Raw genomic sequence first — 19,304 nt, forward strand, 5'->3', positions numbered from 1 at the left:
CTTGCGGCTGGAGAAGAACATGGAGTGGGAAGGGGTGGATCCAGATCCTGGTCCACACAAGAACAAATGGACTACGTAAAACTAGGAATAGTGTTCTGGTGAGAATATTAGAGGAATTAAGACCCAAATTAAATTGCAGAGCCACAAAGATAATAATCTCTGCATTGTTACCTGAGCCACATGCCAAGTGGCACAGGGCCATGCAGATTAGGGAATTGAACACATGGCTCAAGGAGTGGTGTGGAAAGAAGGAGTTTTGAATCATGGGGTAGTGACACCAGTGCTCTGGACAAAGAGAGGTGTTCAATTAGGTTGGGCTTCACTTAAACTGGGCTGGGATCAGGGTCCTGGCAAATTGTACAAGTAGACCAAGGAATAGGGCTTTAAATTGAAAGTGTGGGAGATAGTAGGGGAGGAGAGGGAGGGGGGGGGGGGGGGAGAGAGAGAGAGAGAAGAGAGGGCTCCGGTGTTTTAGAAATCTAAAGAGAAAAGTTGAGACAATAGAGCAGTCCAGCAATTTGGGTAAATACAAACAGAATGGAGCAGGAAGGGGCAGGGACAAAATGTTAAATAAAAACACATGACATCGAAAAACAAAAACACAGCCAAGAAAGATTAGTCCATGGTTCACAAAGAATAGTATTCAATTCAAAGAAGGGGCTTACAATGTTTCAAGAATAGTAGTAAGCCTGAGGTTTAGGAGTGTTTTAGAAACCAGCAAACAGTTGATAAAAAGAGAAAAATTAGAAAATAAGAGTGAACTAGCCAGGAATATAAAAAGTTTGTAAAAGGTTTTACAAGAATATAAAAAGGAGAGTAGCTAAAGTAACTAGTCCATTAGAAGCAGAGACAGGAGACGTCATCATGGAAAATGCAGAAATGGCAGAGACATATTTGAACACATATTTTGTATTCTTCACAGTAGAAGACACAAATTACATACTAAAAACAGAGGGTAACCATGGGCTTTAAAAAATTGAAGCACTTACGGCAATTAATATCAGCAAAAAAAACATATTGGGGACATATAAGGGACTAAAATCCAACAAATCCCAAGGACCTGATGGCCTAAATCCTCGGGTTCTATAGAGATAGTGGATGTGCCAGTTATGATTTTCCAAAGTTCTCTATATTCTCGAATGGTCCTAACAGATTGCAAGTTAGCAAATGTAACTCTGCTATTGAGGAAAGGAGGAAGTGAGAAAACAGAGAACCACAGGTCAGTTAGCCCGACATTAGTCATCAGGAAAATGCTGAAATCTATTATTAAGGAAGTCATAACAATGCTCTTAGTAAATCATTGTCTGGTCAGACAAAGACAGCATGGTTTTACAAAAGGGAAATCATGTTTGGCAAATTTATTACAAGTTTTTTTCAGGATGCAACTAGTAGGGTAGATAAAAAGAATCTATAGATGAGGCATACTTGGATTTTTAAAAGGCATTCAATAAGGGACCACAAGATAAGGGCCATTGGAGTTGAGGGTAGTATATTAGCTTGGATTGAGAATTGGTTAATTAAATAGAATTTACAGTGCAGAATGAGGCCATGAGGCCCATCGAGTCTGCACCGGCCTTTGGAAAGTGCACTCTACCCAAGCCCACACATCTACCCTATCCCCATAGCCCAGGAACCCCACCCAATCTTTTTGGACACTAATGGAAATTTAGCACGTCTATTCCACCTAACCTGCCCATCTTTGGACTGTGGGAGGAAACCGGAGCACCCGGAGGAAACCCATGCACACATGGAGAGAATGTGCGAACTTCGCACAGACAGTGACCCAAGCCGGGAATCGAACCTAGGACCCTGGAGCTGAGAAGCAACTGTGCTAACCACTATGATACCGTGCTGCCCTGGGATGTATGGGAAGCAGAGAGTAGAGATGAATGTGGCATTTTCAAGTTGGCAGACTATGACTAGTAGAATATCATATGGATCAGCACTAGAACCTTAGTTATTTACATTATATTAATGACTTAGGCAAAGAGATAGGGTTATGCATCTATGTTTGCTGGTGATACAAAGCTATGTGGGAATGTGAACTATGAGAATACAAAAAGGCTGCAAAGGCATATAGGCAGGTTATGAGAGTCGGCGACAAAGTGGTAGATGGAGTATAATGTGGGAAAGGGTGAGGTTATTCATGATGGTATTAAAAACAAAAAGGCAGATCTTTTTTTAAGCACCATGAGGTATAGAAGAATCAGGCCATTAGGCCCATCAAGTGTGCTCCACCATTCTATCATGGTGGTATGTTTCTCATCCCCATTCTCCTGCCTTCTCCCCATCATCCCAGATCCCTTATTAATCAAGAATCTATCTATCTCTGTCTTAAAGACACCCGTGATTTGACCTCCACAGACTTCTGCGGCAATGAGTTCTGCAGATTTACCACCCTCTGGCTGAAGAAATTCCTCCTCATCTCTGTATTAAAGGATCATCCCTTCGGTCTGAGGCTGTGTCCTCAGGTTCTAGTTTTTCCTACGAGTGGAAACATCCTCTCCATGTCCATTCTAGCTAGGCCTTTCAGTATTCTGTACGTTTCACTGTTGCTTCACAGCGCAAGGTCCCAGGTTCGATTCCTGGCTTGGGTCACTGTCAGCGCGGAGCCTGCACGTTCTCCCAGAGTCTGCGTGGGTTTGCTCTGGGTGCTCCGGTTTCCTCCCACAAATCCCAAAAGACGTGCTATTAGGTAATTTGGACATTCTGAATTCTCCCTCCATGTACCTGAACAGGCACTGGAATGTGGCGAATAGGAGCTTTTCACAGTAACTTCATTGCAGTGTTAATGTAATCCTACTTGTGACTATAAAGTTATTGTTATAGTTTCAATAAGATCCCCCCTCACCATTCTAAACTCCATTGAGTACAGACCCGGAGTCGTCAACTGCTCCTCATACGACAAGTCTGTCATTCCGGGGATCATTCTTGTGAATCTTCTCTGGACACGCCTACAAGGCCAGCACATCCTTCCTTAGATATGGGGCCCAAAACTACTCACAATATTCCAAATGGGTTCTGACCTGAGCCTTATACAGGCATGAAAGTTCTCTTTGATGATGTTCAGAGAGACACGGATAAACTTGAACAAGGAATACAAAGTTTGAATGCAAGTACAACAAGCAATTAAGAAAGCAAATTGGATGTTGGCCTTTATACAAGGCGTCAAGAATAAGGAAATCTTACTAAAATGTTTTACGGGGCTTTGGTGAAACCACATCTGAAGTATTATGTGAAATTTTGATCTCCAGACCCAAGGAAGGATATAGTTGTCTTTGAGGCGGTACTGTGAAGGTTCACCAGATTAGTTCCTGGGGTGAGAGAGTTGTCCTATGATGAGAGCTGAGTAAATTGGGCCTAAACTTTCTGGAGCTTAGAAAAATGAGAGGTGATGTCATTGAAACATACAAGATTATGAAGGGGAGAGACTGAGGGGCTGTTTCCCCTGGCTGAGAAATCTAAAATCTGAAGGGATAATTTCAGAATAAGGGGCGTCATTCTCCGACCCCCCGCCGGGTCGGAGAATGGCCATTGGCCGCCGTGAATCCCGCCCCCCGCCCCCGCCGAAGTCTCCGGTACCGGAGATTGGGCGGGGGCGGGAATCGGGCCGCGCCGGTTGGCGGGACCCCCCCGCTGGATTCTCCGGCCCAGATGGGCCGAAGTCCCGCCCAGAAATTGCCTGTCCCGCCGATGTAAATCAAACCTGGTATTTACCGGCGGGACCAGGCGGCGTGGGCGGGCTCCGGGATCCCGGGGGGGGGGGGCGCGGGGCGATCTGGCCCCGGGGGGTGCCCCCGCGGTGGCCTGGCCCACGATCGGGGCCCACCGATCCGCGGGCAGGCCTGTGCCGTGGGGGCACTCTTTCCCTTCCGCCTCCGCTACGGCCTCCACCATGGCGGAGGCGGAAGAGACTCTCCCCACTGCGCATGCGCCGGAAACCGTCAGCGGCCGCTGACGCTCCCGCGCATGCGCCGGGAAACTGACAGCGGCCGCTGACGCTCCCGCGCATGCGCCGCATTTCCGCGCCAGCTGGCGGGGCAACAGACGCCATTTCCGCCAGCTGGCGGGGCGGAAATCCCTCCGGCGTCGGCCTAGCCCCTCAATGTTGGGGCTAGGCCGCCAAAGATGCGGAGCATTCCGCACCTTTGGGCCGGCGCGATGCCCGTCTGATTGGCGCCGTCTTTGGCGCCAGTCGGTGGACATCCCGCCGTTGGGGGAGAATTTCGTCCAAGGTGTCTATCATTCAAGACTGAGATATAGAAATATTTCTTCATTCAAAGGGTTGTGAATTTTGGATTTCTCTACCTCGAGGGTTGTGGATGCTCCAGTGTTGTTGAAACCATTTAAACTTGATATAGACAGATTTGTTTGGTGTCTCGGGGAATCAAGGGATATGGAGAGCAGGCGGTAATTGGAATTCGGGCTAAATATCAGCCATGATCATACTGAATGGTTGAGCAGGCTCAAAGAGCAAATGGGATACTCCTGTTCCTGTTTCTTATGTTCTTACCATTAACTCTGACAATTCTTGTTGTATGGAGTAAACAAATAAACCTAAATAGTCATACTAACTCAATTACTTACTGAATAGTTTTAGCCAATGTTTAGATTTGACATTTCCCAACAGATATACTTTTCAATTTTCCCAACCATTTGATTGTAACCCATGATGCAATTCTCTCCTTGTTTTTTCTTCAACCTCTCTGCAACCTTTGCCATGATGACCACACCATCCTCCTTCAACACCTTTCCTCCATACCGAAGCTCAGTGAGATTATCCTTGTGTGGTTTTGTTCTTACTGATCTAATTGTAGCCAAAACAACTCCACACCTACAACATCGTCCCCATCTCTTGAACTTGCCATTCCTCACTCTGGCCTTATATGCATCTCCCTTCATTTTCCATGCCATTGCTGCCCAAAAAATTCCACCTCTCTACATAGTCCTCCCCCTTTAAGACCCTCTGGTTTTGGTTACCCTTTTTGTCTCATTATGCTTCGTCAAAATGGATTGGGATAACATGACATTAAGAATGGCATCTAAATGCAAGTTGTTGTTGTATATATTTTGTCAAAGGGCAAGGGGAAAGGGGAAAAGGACAGAATGGGACATGGCTGTAAATATTTCCCACAGGCCGAAATTCTGTGACATTCAATATTTAGGTTTCCCTTGAAGAATGGCCAAAAGGCTAGGGACTGGAAGATACTCAGTGCCCATGGATTCATACCCCAGCAACAGTTGAGGATTGGATTTTAAAACCAGGTTATGTACTTTGCAGGTCACATAAGCAGAAGACACAATGTATATAATAGAATCTACCATTCATTTTGCCATTTGTCAAGGTATTAGTGTAGTCTGAAACTGTATACCACACTTTCTACATGACTTTTGATTAAGGCATTTCTTCACGTTACCTTTGTTGGTAATTTTGCAATCACAATAATAAATCATAGAATCACAGCGTTCAAAGGAGGTCATTCAGCCCATCAAGTCTGTAGCAACTCTTTCAAGGGAAATCTAGTTAGGCCCACTTCTTTGCTCTTTCCTCATGGTCCTGCAATTCTTTATTCTTCTAATATTTATTCAATTCCTTCTTGATGGCAATAATTAAAAATCACTACGCCTTCATCGATTCAATATGTCTGTTTGAATAAGTTTGTGATCAGGTGAAATTTGCCAAAGTTTCCACTCCTATGTGTTATCCAGCTATTACATTTGGAAACGTGTACAGGTGTTGGGTATAAACAGGTGTTGGGTATAAACAGGAATGGACTCGGCTGTGATGACCCTGGTCAAATAGCTGGCTGACCCCCCACACCAATCAGGTACCAAAGACTGCCAAGGCGCCCATGGAATCATATTCCAGTGAGGTGTCAAACCTTCCAGGAGGGAAGGAGTAGAAAAAAAACGGTGAATAAAAGGAATGAAGAAACTAACTCCACCTTGGTAAGAGCATTCCACGCAACACCAGAAAATGTTGCACACTCCCACAATAGCCATTTTCTCAGGCAGATGGACAACTTAAGGAAAAAAATAGAGACTTGCTTTCATATTGCACCCTTTGAACCTCACGTATATTCCAAAGCATTTTATAGCCAATAAAAAACATTTGTAAAATAGTCACTTTACAACGTGGGAACCAAGACAGCCAATTTGTGGACAGCAGAACTCCAAGAAATAGCACTGCAAAAATGTCCAGATTATCTGTTTTAGGTGTTTGTTGAAAATAAATGTTGGTTGGGGACACCAAGAGAACTCCATTAATCTTCTTTGAATTGTGGCAATTTTTTTTGTACATCCATCTGAAAGGACAGACTCTCACATTAATCACTCTATTAACGATGGCACTGTAACAATTTGCAGTGCTCCCCAAGCATTGTACTGAATTCCAGTCTAGCATTATGTGCTCAAGTCTTTGCAATGAGACTTCAACTCACAACCTATTGATTCAGAGGTGCGGGTGCTCCTACTAAGCCATGGCTAACAGCAGTGCTAAATTGGGACCAGCTTTGTGCTGTGAGCTCACATCCACTAAGAAGTGATTTGAGACTGCCCACACTCATTTCAAAAAGAACTCGTATGACCAGAGAGTCCGATTAGTCTGGGAGGTTTCAAACCAAGGAACTAGATGTGAAAGGAAAATGTGCTAATCCATTGTACCACCGACTCTTCTCTTGAATGCTTTTGCAATAAATATCAACGTTGGTCCTCATCAAATTGCCAGAGGACAACAGTGTGAGATACATAGACAACCCATCAGATTAGATTGACAATGTTAATCAATTCAATCTCAGGCTTCCTACTTCAAGATTTCACACACTTTACCAATTATAATATTAGGACATAGAATTTCTACAGTGCAGAAGGAGGAACTTCAGCCCATGCTCTCTGCACCAACCTTCTGAAGGAGCATCTTACCTAGGCCCACTCCCCCACCTTATCCCTGTAACCCCACCTAACATGCCCATCCTTGAACACCAAGGGGCAAATTAGCATGACCAATTCACCTAACCCGCACATCTTTGGGCTGTGGGAGGAAACTGGAGCACCCGGAGGAAACCCCCATTGACATAGGGAGAACGTGCAAACTCCACACAGACAGGGAACTACGGTTGGAATCAAACCCGGGTCCCTGGCGCTGCAAAGCAGCAGTACTAACCACTGTGCCGCCATGCTGCCCCTATTATCTTTGCACTGATATTTCCAAGGACTGTGACAATCAAGCATGTAGCAGGCATTTAGGTCAACGGGCCTCCATAACCATATCCAGGTAAAAATAATTTATTGTGAGGGATTTAAGTATTAAAATAATTTTGTTTGACTAAATAGTAACTAGAAAGAGAACAGATATTTTCATAATCAACAAACTTACAGGTCAATCAATATTTGTCCCCCATCCATGCCTTTGTTACCTTCAGATTGGACTATTTGAATGCTCTCCTAGTTGGCCTCCCATTTTTCATCCAACATTAACTTAACCACATCCAAAACTCAACTGCTTATATCCTAACTTGCACCCATCTTATTCACCCAGTCTAACAGAGCCTTGATTTTAAAATTCTCACCTTGTGAAAAACCTTCCATGGCTTAATTTCTTATTCCTGTAACCTCCTACAGCCTTAAAAGTCTCCAAGAACTTGGCCTCTTACTCATCATCCCACCCCATCCAACTCTGGCCTCTTATTCATCACCCCACTTACTGCACCGTCATCGGTGGCTATGTCTTAAGCTGTTTAGACTCTAAACTTTGGAATTTCCTCCCTAAACCTCACCATCTTTTCACCACTGAGACGCTCCTTAAAACTTTGGTCAACTAATAATAATCTTTATTATCTATCCTAAAGTCTCCTTTTTGGGCTCAGTGATAATTTTTTTTGCTTGCACACTGTGAAGCACATTTTACAACATTAAGTGCGCTATCTAAATTGCAAGTTGTTTTTGTTGTTATTGACAACCTAAATCATAATGAAAATCTGTGAAGGAATAATCACTTCAAGCACAGGGTGACTAAAGTGGCAGCCCAGCCCATGATTTTCTAAAATAATTAGTAAACAGATTAAAACCAACATCCGTGTATATTTCACTCTTAAAGCAAAACGACGAAAACAAAATAAAAAGTGCTAGCTTAAACATGAATACCTACCAAAGAATTCTACGGTCAGGGCCAAAATCAGCTTCATAGAATCCATCTCTACAGTCTTTGCCAACCAAGTCATGTGGGTGGGGCTTGAAGGGTTCAACTTTTGTTACTAAAGTAACTAAAACTCTCCCTCTTCCAAAATAGTTTACAACCTACATGGATAAAGGAACATACAGATCAGAACCATAATGTTGTAAAAGATAAGGAGAACTTGGATAAGCTATGCACTGGAATCTTCGAAGTTTGCATTTTTTTTGTTTAAATGTTGCTTTCTCATTACTCAGATTTTCTAAATCCAACAGATTAGAATAACTCAAACCTTTAGCTGGGAAACAGCCCCGTTCATACAAGGCTAACATGGAATGAAGTTAGTCACATAAACAAGCTGACATATTAAACCTCTTCCACTCACTTCTTGGGATGGGTAGATTTTAGATTGCATCTTTGGCATTTATTTCTGCTTTGAACGCTGACACAACTGCAAAATCAGCACACCAGACTTCTCTCAAATTCAATGTTAATTTTGACAGATTTGTTGCAACGTTTAACATTATAAATTAACATTAACATTGTACAATTATAGTCAGGTAGAAGCCTCTGCATATACATGCAGGATTATCTAGAAAGATATCTCCCGTTATTAATATAATGTAACTAGATCTAGCTCCTAGATGATTCTGGTTCCTCAAGTACAAATTTGATTCATTTTAATCGTGACAGGATCAAAACAGTTGATCTATAATTCAATCCGTTCACAATTACAAATTTTTTTTTCAAAATTAACCTAGCTGAGAATTACTCTAACCAAGTAGCAAAAACGCCAAGAAAGAAAGCAAAGCATCAAGAACCGTGAGAGATTTCAGACTGTACTGAATGAACTACAGAGATGGTGCTCAAAACCAACTACAAACTTCACTGGGAACATGAAAGCCAGAATGACAATCATATACAATTTTGGTAAGTTAGTTGTTTCAGTTTCAAATTAGCTTATTTATAAATCACTGTCAACATAATGATGATAAAACTAATTTATTTTCCCAATATTAAATCTTGCTTTTCCACAATAAGGTGAATTGCAGCAATCTAGCAAAGTGTGCTGTATTAGTACAGGATACTGTCATGTCAATAATCCATGTGAAATGTTGAGTCAAACCTTAATCATCCATACAGGGAATTCCTTTTCTTTCCAATTAAGGGGCAATTTAGCATGGCCAATCCATCTACCCTGCATATCATTGGGTTATGGGGGTAAGGCCCACCCAGACAATGTGCAAACTCTACACGAACAATGACCCAGAGCTGGGATCGGACCCGGGACCTCGGCACCATGAGGCAGCAGTGCTAACCACTGCACCACCCAATACAGGGAATTCCTAATCTCAACTGAATTCATCAGCAAAAGACATCCAGCAAGATGTGATTTACAGGTTATTGTCCTTAAAAGCAAATGGCTTAGCAGTAAATGACCATATTTTTGTTGAAGCTACTTAATTTATGTTCTTTTTTGAAAAATTGATTCAAGAGGAAATGGTTCACACCACCTTTGGAACCTGGCTACACAGAAACAGGATTTTGAACTAAAATATTTATTCCCATAGATTTTTTTAGTAGCTTTAAAATGATTGCACAAGAAATAGGAGGCGTTTTCACAGACAGCGTAAAAATTCTTGTCTATGTATTGTAATGATATACCTGTATGGAAGGATATGTTCTATTATTATCTGTGCTGTGCTCCCCAGGAATGCTACCAGCCGACCGTCCTTCGCACTTATACCGGAAACGCATGCCACGTTGCTTGGGCTGCTCGACAATTTCAACAAAAGGCTCACCTAAAATTATTTAAAAAATAATTGCAGGAACATGGATTTGCAGCAAAGTACACCACAACACATCAGTCACACAAATAGAAAAATAAGATGGAGTTAAGGTATTTCCTACAATATGAGAAGTCTCTTACCTTGAAGGGGAAGCATTGACATAGCAGGCAGGTGACCTCGCACTGTAAAGATAGGAGACCAGAAAAAAATTACTGCATCTTATTATAAAGATCCAAAAGAGTAGCACGTCTCCCCAGTTAAGAATGGCAAGGGTGAGTGGAGGCGACGTCATGTAGGGGGACAGGTTTGAGGGTTTTGTTGTTGATGCATTTACCATTCTCGCTGGCCAGGTACTTCACTAGCCCAGTGGTGGTTCAGCCCTAAGGGTGTGGGGGCAGTGGAGGCAGCATTTGGGGCTGGAGTGTGCCTCGGTGTGGGCACCAATCTGCGATAACCATAGGTTTGCCCCAGTGGGGCTGGACATGAGGTTCGGGGGTGGCGGCAGGTGGGAATTGAGCACTTTGGGGACTTGTTTATAGGGGGAAAGTTTGCAGGGCTGGAGGACTTGGAGTAAGTGTACGAGATGCCCAGAGGGAATGGCTTTAGGTTCCTGCAGGTTCGGAAAGAGGTGGCGTCCTTTACTAGGCTGCCGCCCCTGCAGTTGCAGGATGACGTGCTTTCAAAGGATGAAATAGGGGAGGGGAAGGTGTTGAGATATCTATAAGGAATTGGGAGGAAGCCCTGGTGGGGGACATCCAGTGTAAATGGGAGGAGGAGCTGGGAACCAAGGCAGAGGCCTTGCGGAAGGTGAATGCATCCTCGTCATGTGTGAGGTTAAGCCTCATCCAATTTAAGGTGGTGCATAGAGCTCATATGATGACGGGGACGGAAGAATTGGGGATATATACAAGTGGCTGGGGGAGCAGGGAGGTGAGCGGGTGGTGAAGATCAAGGAGAAATGGGAAACGGAGTTGGGAAAGTAGATCAATTGTGGAGTATGGAGTGAGGCACTGCATATGGTAAACGGGACCTCCTCTTGTGCAAGGATGAGCCTGATACAGTTTAAGGTGGTGCACAGGGTGCATACGACTCGGGCGAAAATGAGTAGGTTCTTTCAGGGGGTAACAGATGAGTGTGAACGATGTGGGCGGGGGTCAGCGAATCACACGCAGATGTGTTGGGTTTGTGAAAGATGGGAAGATTCTGGGCGGGTGTGCTCACAGTCTTAGCCAGGATAGAGGAGGAGGTGGACCCGGTCCCTTTGGTGGCGATATTTGGGGTTTCAGAGAAGCCGGAGCTCATGGAGAGGAGGAAGGCCGATGTCTTGGCCTTCGCCTCTGATTGGACGGCAGCGAATTTTGCTGGAGTGGGAGTCGGCATCGCTACCAGGGGTAGCGGCTTGGTTGGGTGACCTGTACAACTTCCTGCGATTAGAGAAGATAAAGTCTGAGTTAAGCGGCTCTTCAGGGTGATTTGAGGTAAGGTGGGGGATGTTTGTGACCGTGTTTGATGGGCTGTTCGTCGCGGGGGAGACGGGGGGGGGAAATCTGTACAAACTGTACAGTTGATTGCTGGGAAGTATGTTTCGCGGGGCGTTTATTGCCTATAACCTGTTCTGATATATGTTTGTAATAAAATAATTTTTTTTAAAAACTCATAATAATAATCGCTTATTGTCACAAGTATGCTTCAATGAAGTTACTGTGAAAAAACCCTCGTCACCACATTCCGGCGCCTGTTCGGGGAGGCCGGTACGGGAATTGAACCTGCGCTGCTGGCCTTGTTCTGCATTACAAGCCAGTTGTTTAGCCCACTGCGCTAAACCAGCACTATATGATGGTGGCGAGGATGATAGGCTCTTTGCAGTAGAGGATAGGTGTGGGCAGTGCGTTGGGGGGGTGGGGGGGGACGACTGGGCGTGTCCAAGATGAGGGGGTTCTGAGACGTAATGTCCGAGGTGCTGGGTATGGAGTTACTTCGGAGTCCAGACGTGGTGATATTTGGGGTGTCGGACGACCTGGGAGTCCAGGGTGTGTTTAAGGAGGATTGAGGGGTCAGCAAGGGAGGGGGTTTAAAATGGGAAGGTGAGATGTAGCGGGGGGGGGGAGGGGTTGCTGTCAGGGGCAGACAGATTGTGAATGTTTATGGAGTTGTTTTGTTCTTTGTCAGAGATTTTGTGTATGTATGTGAAAATGCCTTGAATAAAATATTTTTTAAAAGAATGGCATGAAGTTTCCAGTATGCCTGGATTAAGATGAATTTTTCTAAAGGATGAAAATATATTTTTATATAAACAAATTAATAAAGTGTGATTGGAGGAAGATCTAAATCGTTAGTTGGTGTTGCCCTCCGATGTAGATGCCATGAACCCATTCAGGTTTTAAATTAAAGGTCACTTTAAATACACCCACAACTGGGTGGGTGTATACTCAAACAGAAGTGATGCAGCTCCTGCCAAGTGCACCCACTAAAAATAATTTCCTCAAGGTTTTTTTCCCTCTTCCTTTTAACATTAAAAATACAGCTTTGTAGATTCTTTTTGTCACAAATCATTTGTCCTTGATGACAAAACAGTTTTAACTCAAAACTGTGGAACAAGATTATCCAATTGCAGTAGCGGTATTTACCTGACCATTCAATAAATGTGGCGACTAGGGGCTTTTCACAGTAACTTCATTTGAAGCCTACTTGTGACAATAAGCGATTTTCATTTTTTCATAATTCCTCTGATTTCACAAAAATAACTGGTTGTGACAGCCATAGTTATACCAGGCCTGTGCAAAAAAAAAAATTACACCAGCAGATTTTAAAATCGCAACTAGTGTGTTCGAGGGATTATTAAATTTTGGTCGACCCAATAAGAAAACATCTATTCAGGACGGTAACTATCCAATCGCCAACGCATAAAGAATAAGACAGGAAACAATGTTAAAAGTTATGAAATTGGCCCAAATGTTTGGAGACGCAATGGGATGCAGTAGTTTAAACGGAAACAAAAGTTACCAAACATTTTTAGACAATAGGTCCACTCCCTCGGTAGCATATCCTCTGGAATCCGGTTTTCAGATCACATGCTTAAACTATGGGCATTTTTAGAGGACATTTTACTTTGAAACAGTGACAAGCTGGTGAAAGTTATGTATGTGTTTGGTTTCACTTGATACTTCACTGTTTTTTTTGAGGAGCTGGTAATGAATCTACAGCAAACAACGACCTTTACTGAGAACCAGTACAACTGCCCAATGAAATTCATTTACTTTCAATTAAATGTTTGGAAAGTTACCGGTGGATTGAAGTGGTGACCAGCGGAAGCACTGGTCTTTTTGTAGATTAGTAACCCCTCATGCCCAGCAAATGTAGGAATCAGACAGATTACAAAACAACAGATACAAAAATCAAGTCGCTGGTTGGACGTATGGTATCAATGGCCATCACCATCACTCTGCTGACTGAGCTGAAAATGTGTATTTACGCTTCAAGCGCCGCATAGTATTTTCCCTGTGTATTCAACATTAACCCCCTAAATTGAGAGTCGTTTATTTAAAGTCTAGCGGCTTCCGTTTGAAACAAACAGCAGAATTAGGAATCAGTGGCTGCGCTGGAGCACCAACGTGCAGAGCAATCGGATCTGACTCTCACCGCTGTGAGAAGGGAGAAGACCTTTCCACAACTTAGCAGAGAGTGGGAAATAGGACATCCACTGCTTCAGCGCCTACTTGTTACCTCTAGCGAGCCGCGGAAGATGCCCAGAGTAACTGAAAATACACGGGTGGATTTCATTTACCTTACAAAATGATAAATTTAACTTATAAAATAATAAATTAAGTGAATGGCTGCCTTCCGAGTGCCATCCGAGTGCCACACTCGATTGGGGGGGGGGGGGGGGGGGGTGGGGGGGCTTGGCGCAGCGCCGCACCGCCACCTTTCCACATCTGGGGTGGGATTCTCAGACCCCCCCGCCGGGTCGGAGAATCGCCGGGGGGCGGCATGAATCCCGCCCGCCGCCGAATTCTCCGGCACCGAAGCCGCGCTGGTCGGCAGGTCCCACCCGGCGATTCTCCCGCCTCCGATGGGCCGAAGTCCCACTGCTGTCATGCCAGTCCCGCCAGCGTGAATCAAGCCAACTACCGTTTCCGGCGGGACTGGCAGCACGGGCGGGCTGTGGGGTCCTGGAGGAGGATGCGGGCCGATCTGGCCCCGGGGGGTGCCCCCACGGTGGCCTGGCCTGCGATCGGGGCCCACCAATCCGCGGGCGGGCCTGTGCCGTGTGGGCACTCTTTTCCTTCCGCCTCGGCCATAGCCTCTGTGACGGCCGATGCGGAAGTGACCCCACCCCTGCGCATGCGCGGGCTTGACGTCAGCGGCCACTGACGCTCCCGCGCATGCGCGGACATCCGCTGGCCAATGGATCCCTTCGGCCCCGGCTGGCGTGGTACCAAAGGCTTTTCCCGGTGGCTGGCGGCACGCCAACTACTCTGGCGCGGGCCCAGGCCCTCAAGGTGAGGGCTTGGCCCCTAAAGGTGCGGAGAAATCCGCGCCTTTGGGATGGCCCGACGTCGGAGTTCCCGCCACACCATCTCGCCGGGACCCCCGCCCCGCCGGGTAGGGGAGAATCCCAGCCCTGCTGTCAATGCACCTCCAAGCCGGCTGCTCGCCGCTCTCAGGGTGGATTGAACCACTTCAATATTACAAAGTGCCCCATTTGGAGAAGTTGGCGAGAAGAGCCTCTCCCTCTTGTTAGTTTGACGAGTTTCGCCTGCAGCAAACTCCTCTCTACCTGCCCCTCCCCACTGCAGCAAACTCCTCTCTACCTGCCCCCCTCCCTGCAGCAAACTCCTCTCTACCTGCCCCCCTCCCTGCAGCAAACTCCTCTCTACCTGCCCCCCCTCCCTCCCTGCAGCAAACTCCTCTCTACCTGCCCCCCTCCCTGCAGCAAACTCCTCTCTACCTGCCCCTCTCCCTCCCTGCAGCAAACTCCTCTCTACCTGCCCCCCTCCCTGCAGCAAACTCCTCTCTACCTGCCCCTCCCTCCCTGCAGCAAACCCCTCTCTGCCTACCTCTCCCTCCCTCCACCAAACTCCTCTCTACCTGCCCCCCTCCCTGGAGGAAACTCCTCTCTACCTGCCCCTCCCCCCCCAGCAGCAAACTCCTCTCGACTTGCCCCCTCCCTGCAGCAAACTCCTCGCTATCTGCCCCTCCCCCCCTGCAGCAAACTCCTCTACCTGCCCCCCTCCCTGGAGCAAACTCCTCTACCTGCCCCCCCCGCAGCAAACTCCTCTACCTGCCCCCCCCCCTGCAGCAAACTCCGCTCTACCCCCGCCCCCGCCCCCACCTCCCCCCCCCCCGCAGCAAACTCCTCTTCCTGCCCCCCTCCCTGAAGCAAACTCCTCTCTACCTGCCCCCCCTGCAGCAAACTCCTCTTTACCTGGCCCCCTGAAGCAAACTCCTCTCTACCTACCTCTCCCTCCCTCCCTGCAGCAAACCCCTCTTTACCTTCCCCCTCCCTCCCTGCAGCAAACTCCTCTCTACCTGCCCCCTCCCTGCACCAAACTCCTCTCGACCTGCCCCCCTCTCTCCCTGCAGCAAACTCCTCTCTACCTACCCCCTCCCTCCCTGCAGCAAACTCCTCTCTACCTTCCCCCTCGCTCCCTGCAGCAAACTCCTCTCTACCTTCCCCCTCCCTCCCTGCAGCAAACTCCTCTCTACCTGCCCCCTCCCTGCACCAAACTCCTCTCGACCTGCCCCCCTCTCTCCCTGCAGCAAACTCCTCTCTACCTACCCCCTCCCTCCCTGCAGCAAACTCCTCTCTACCTGCCCCCTCCCTGCAGCAAACTCCTCTCTACCTGCCCCCTCTCTCCCTGCAGCAAAGTCCTCTCTACCTGCCCCCCTCCCTGCAGCAAACTCCTCTCTATCTGCCCCCCTCCCTGCAGCAAACTCCTCGCTATCTGCCCCCTCCCTGCAGCAAACTCCTCTCTATCTGCCCCCTCGCTCCCTGCAGCAAACTCCTCTCTACCTGCCCCCTTCCCTGCATCAAACTCCTGTCTACCTGCCTCTCCAGCAACCCCTCTCTACCTGCCCCCCTCCCTGCAGCAAACTCCTCTCTACCTGCCCCTCACCCCCCCGCAGCAAACTCCTCTCTACCTGCCCCTCCCCGCAGCAAACTCCTCTACCTGCCCCCCTCCCTGAAGCAAACTCCTCTCTACCTGCCCCCACGCTGCAAACTCCTCTTTACCTGCACCTCCCTCCCTCGCTCCCTGCAGCAAACTCCTCTCTACATGCCCCTCCCCCCACTGCAGCAAATTCCTACCTACTCCTCCCTCCCTACAGCAACCCCTCTCTACGTACCCCTCCCTGCAGCAAACCCCTCTCTACCTGCCCCTCTCCCTGCAGCAAACTCCTCTCTACCTGCCCCCTCGCTTCAGCAAATTCCTCTCTACCTGCCCCTCCCTCCCTGCAGCAAACTCCTCTCTACCTGCCCCCCCCTCCCTCCCTGCAGCAAACTCCTCTCTACCTGCCCTCCTCCCTGCAGCAAACTCCTCTCTACCTGCCCCCCTCCCTGCAGCAAACTCCTTTTTACCTGCCCCCTCCCGCCCTGCAGCAAACTCCTCTCTACCTGCCCCCCTCCCTCCCTGGAGGAAACTCCTCTCTACCTGCCCCTCCCTGCAGCAAACCCCTCTCTACATGCCCCTCCCCCGACTGCAGCAAACTCCTCTCTACCTGCCCCACCCTCCCTGCACCAAACCCCTCTCTACGTACCCCTCCCTGCAGCAAACCCCTCTCTACCTGCCCCCCTCCCTCCCTGGAGGAAACTCCTCTCTACCTGCACCCCTCCCTCCCTGGAGGAAACTCCTCTCTACCTGCCCCTCCCTGCAGCAAACCCCTCTCTACATGCCCCTCCCCCCCACTGCAGCAAACTCCTCTCTACCTGCCCCCTCCCTCCCTGCACCAAACTCCTCTCTACCTGCCCCCCTCCCTGCAGCAAACCCCTCTCTACCTGCCCCCTCGCTGCAGCAAACCCCTTTCTACCTGCCCCCCCAGCAGCAAACCCCTCTCTACCTGCCCCCCCTGCAGCAAACTCCTCTCTACCTGCCCCCCTCCCTGCAGCAAACCCCTCTCTACCTGCCCCTCCCCCCTGCAGCAACCCCTCTCTACCGCAAACTCCTCTCTACCTGCCCCCTCGCTCCCTGCAACAAACTCCTCTCTACATGCCCCCTTCCCTGCATCAAACTCCTCTCTACCTGCCCCCTCCAGCAACCCCCCTCTACCTGCCGCTCCCCCCCCGCAGCAAACTCCTCTACCTGCCCCCCTCCCTGAAGCAAACTCCTCTCTACCTGCCCCCCCCCGCTGCAAGCTCCTCTTTACCTGCCCCCCTGCAGCAAACACCTCTCTACCTGCCCCTCCCTCCCTCGCTCCCTGCAGCAAACTCCTCTCTACCTACCTCTCCCTCCCTCCCTGCAGCAAACTCCTCTCTACCTGCCCCTCCCTCCCTCCCTCCCTCCAGCAAACTCCTCTCTACCTGCCGCTCCCTCCCTCCCTGCAGCAAACTCCTCTCTACCTACCCCTCGCTCTCTCTCTGCAGCAAACCCCTCTCTACCTGCCCCCTCCCTCCCTCCCTGCAGCAGACCCCTCTCTACCTGCCCCCCTCCCTCCCTGCAGCAAACTCCTCTCTACCTACCCCTCGCTCTCTCTCTGCAGCAAACCCCTCTCTACCTGCCCCCTCCCTCCCTGCAGCAAACTGCTCTCTACCTACCCCTCACTCTCTCTCTGCAGCAAACCCCTCTCTACCTGCCCCCTCCCTCCCTGCAGCAAACCCCTCCCTCCCTGCCGCAAATCCCTCTCTACCTGCCCCCCTCCCTCCCTGCCACAAACCCCTCTCTACCTGTCCCCCTCCCTCCCTGCAGCAAATCCCTCTCTACCTGCCCCCCTCCCTCCCTGCCACAAACCCCTCTCTACCTGTCCCCCTCCCTCCCTGCCACAAACCCCTCTCTACCTGTCCCCCTCCCTCCCTGCAGCAAACCCCTCTCTACCTGCCCCCTCCCTCCCTGCACCAAACTCCTCTCTACCTGCCCCCCCTCCCTCCCTCCCTGCCACAAACCCCTCTCTACCTGTCCCCCTCCCTCCTTGCACCAAACTCCTCTCTACCTGCCCCCCTCCCTCCCTGCCACAAACCCCTCTCTACCTGTCCCCCTCCCTCCCTGCAGCAAACCCCTCTCTACCTGTCCCCCTCCCTCCCTGCAGCAAACCCCTCTCTACCTGTCCCTCCCCCCCCCCCCCCGTCTGCAGCAAACTCCTCTCTACCTGCCCCCCTCTCTCCCTGCAGCAAACTCCTCTCTACCTGCCCCCTCCCTCCCTGCAGCAAACTCCTCTCTACCTGCCCCCTCCCTGCGGCAAACTCCTCTCTACCTGCCCCCTCCCTGCAGCAAACTCCTCTCTATCTGCCCCCCTCTCTCCCTGCAGCAAACTCCTCTCTACCTGCCCCCCTCCCTGCAGCAAACTCCTCGCTATCTGCCCCCTCCCTGCAGCAAACTCCTCTCTATCTGCCCCCTCTCTCCCTGCAGCAAACTCCTCTCTATCTGCCCCCTCGCTCCCTGCAGCAAACTCCTCTCTATCTGCCCTACGCCCTGCAGCAAACTCCTCTCTATCTGCCCCTTCCCTGCAGCAAACTCCTCTCTACCGCAAACTCCTCTCTCCCTGCCGGCTCGCTCCCTGCAGCAAACTCCTCTCTACCTGCCCCCTTCCCTGCAACCCCTCTCTACCTGCCCCTCCCCCCCCTGCAGCAAACTCCTGTCTGCCTGCCCCCCTCGCTGCAGCAAACCACTCTCTACCTGCCCCTCCCCCCTCCCGGCAGCAAACTCCTCTACCTGCCCCCCTCCCTGAAGCAATCTCCTCTCTACCTGCCCCCCCGTCCCCCGCTGCAAACTCCTCTCTACCTGCCCCCCCTCCCTCCCTGCCACAAACCCCTCTCTACCTGCCCCCCTCCCTCCCTGCAGCAAACCCCTCTCTACCTGTCCCTCCCCCCCCCCCCGTCTGCAGCAAACTCCTCTCTACCTGCCCCCCTCTCTCCCTGCAGCAAACTCCTCTCTACCTGCCCCCTCCCTCCCTGCAGCAAACTCCTCTCTACCTGCCCCCTCCCTGCGGCAAACTCCTCTCTACCTGCCCCCTCCCTGCAGCAAACTCCTCTCTATCTGCCCCCCTCTCTCCCTGCAGCAAACTCCTCTCTACCTGCCCCCCTCCCTGCAGCAAACTCCTCGCTATCTGCCCCCTCCCTGCAGCAAACTCCTCTCTATCTGCCCCCTCTCTCCCTGCAGCAAACTCCTCTCTATCTGCCCCCTCGCTCCCTGCAG

General features: G+C 49.4%; 1 protein-coding gene across 1 annotated transcript in view; it reads right to left on the reverse strand.

Annotated features, from left to right (window-relative positions):
- The window catches only part of rel (v-rel avian reticuloendotheliosis viral oncogene homolog), a 107,247-nt gene that overhangs the window by 76,282 nt on the left and 11,661 nt on the right, over nt 1-19,304 (reverse strand). Inside the window, exons 2-4 of the mRNA XM_072507804.1 lie at nt 10,101-10,142; nt 9,836-9,972; nt 8,147-8,295 (exon numbers count right to left, since the gene is read on the reverse strand). Of these exons, the coding sequence (XP_072363905.1) occupies nt 8,147-8,295; nt 9,836-9,972; nt 10,101-10,142 (328 nt within the window). The remainder of the gene's footprint in view (nt 1-8,146; nt 8,296-9,835; nt 9,973-10,100; nt 10,143-19,304) is intronic.

Source organism: Scyliorhinus torazame, chromosome 1, assembly GCF_047496885.1.
Source record: "Scyliorhinus torazame isolate Kashiwa2021f chromosome 1, sScyTor2.1, whole genome shotgun sequence".
NCBI classification, from domain to species: domain Eukaryota; kingdom Metazoa; phylum Chordata; class Chondrichthyes; order Carcharhiniformes; family Scyliorhinidae; genus Scyliorhinus; species Scyliorhinus torazame.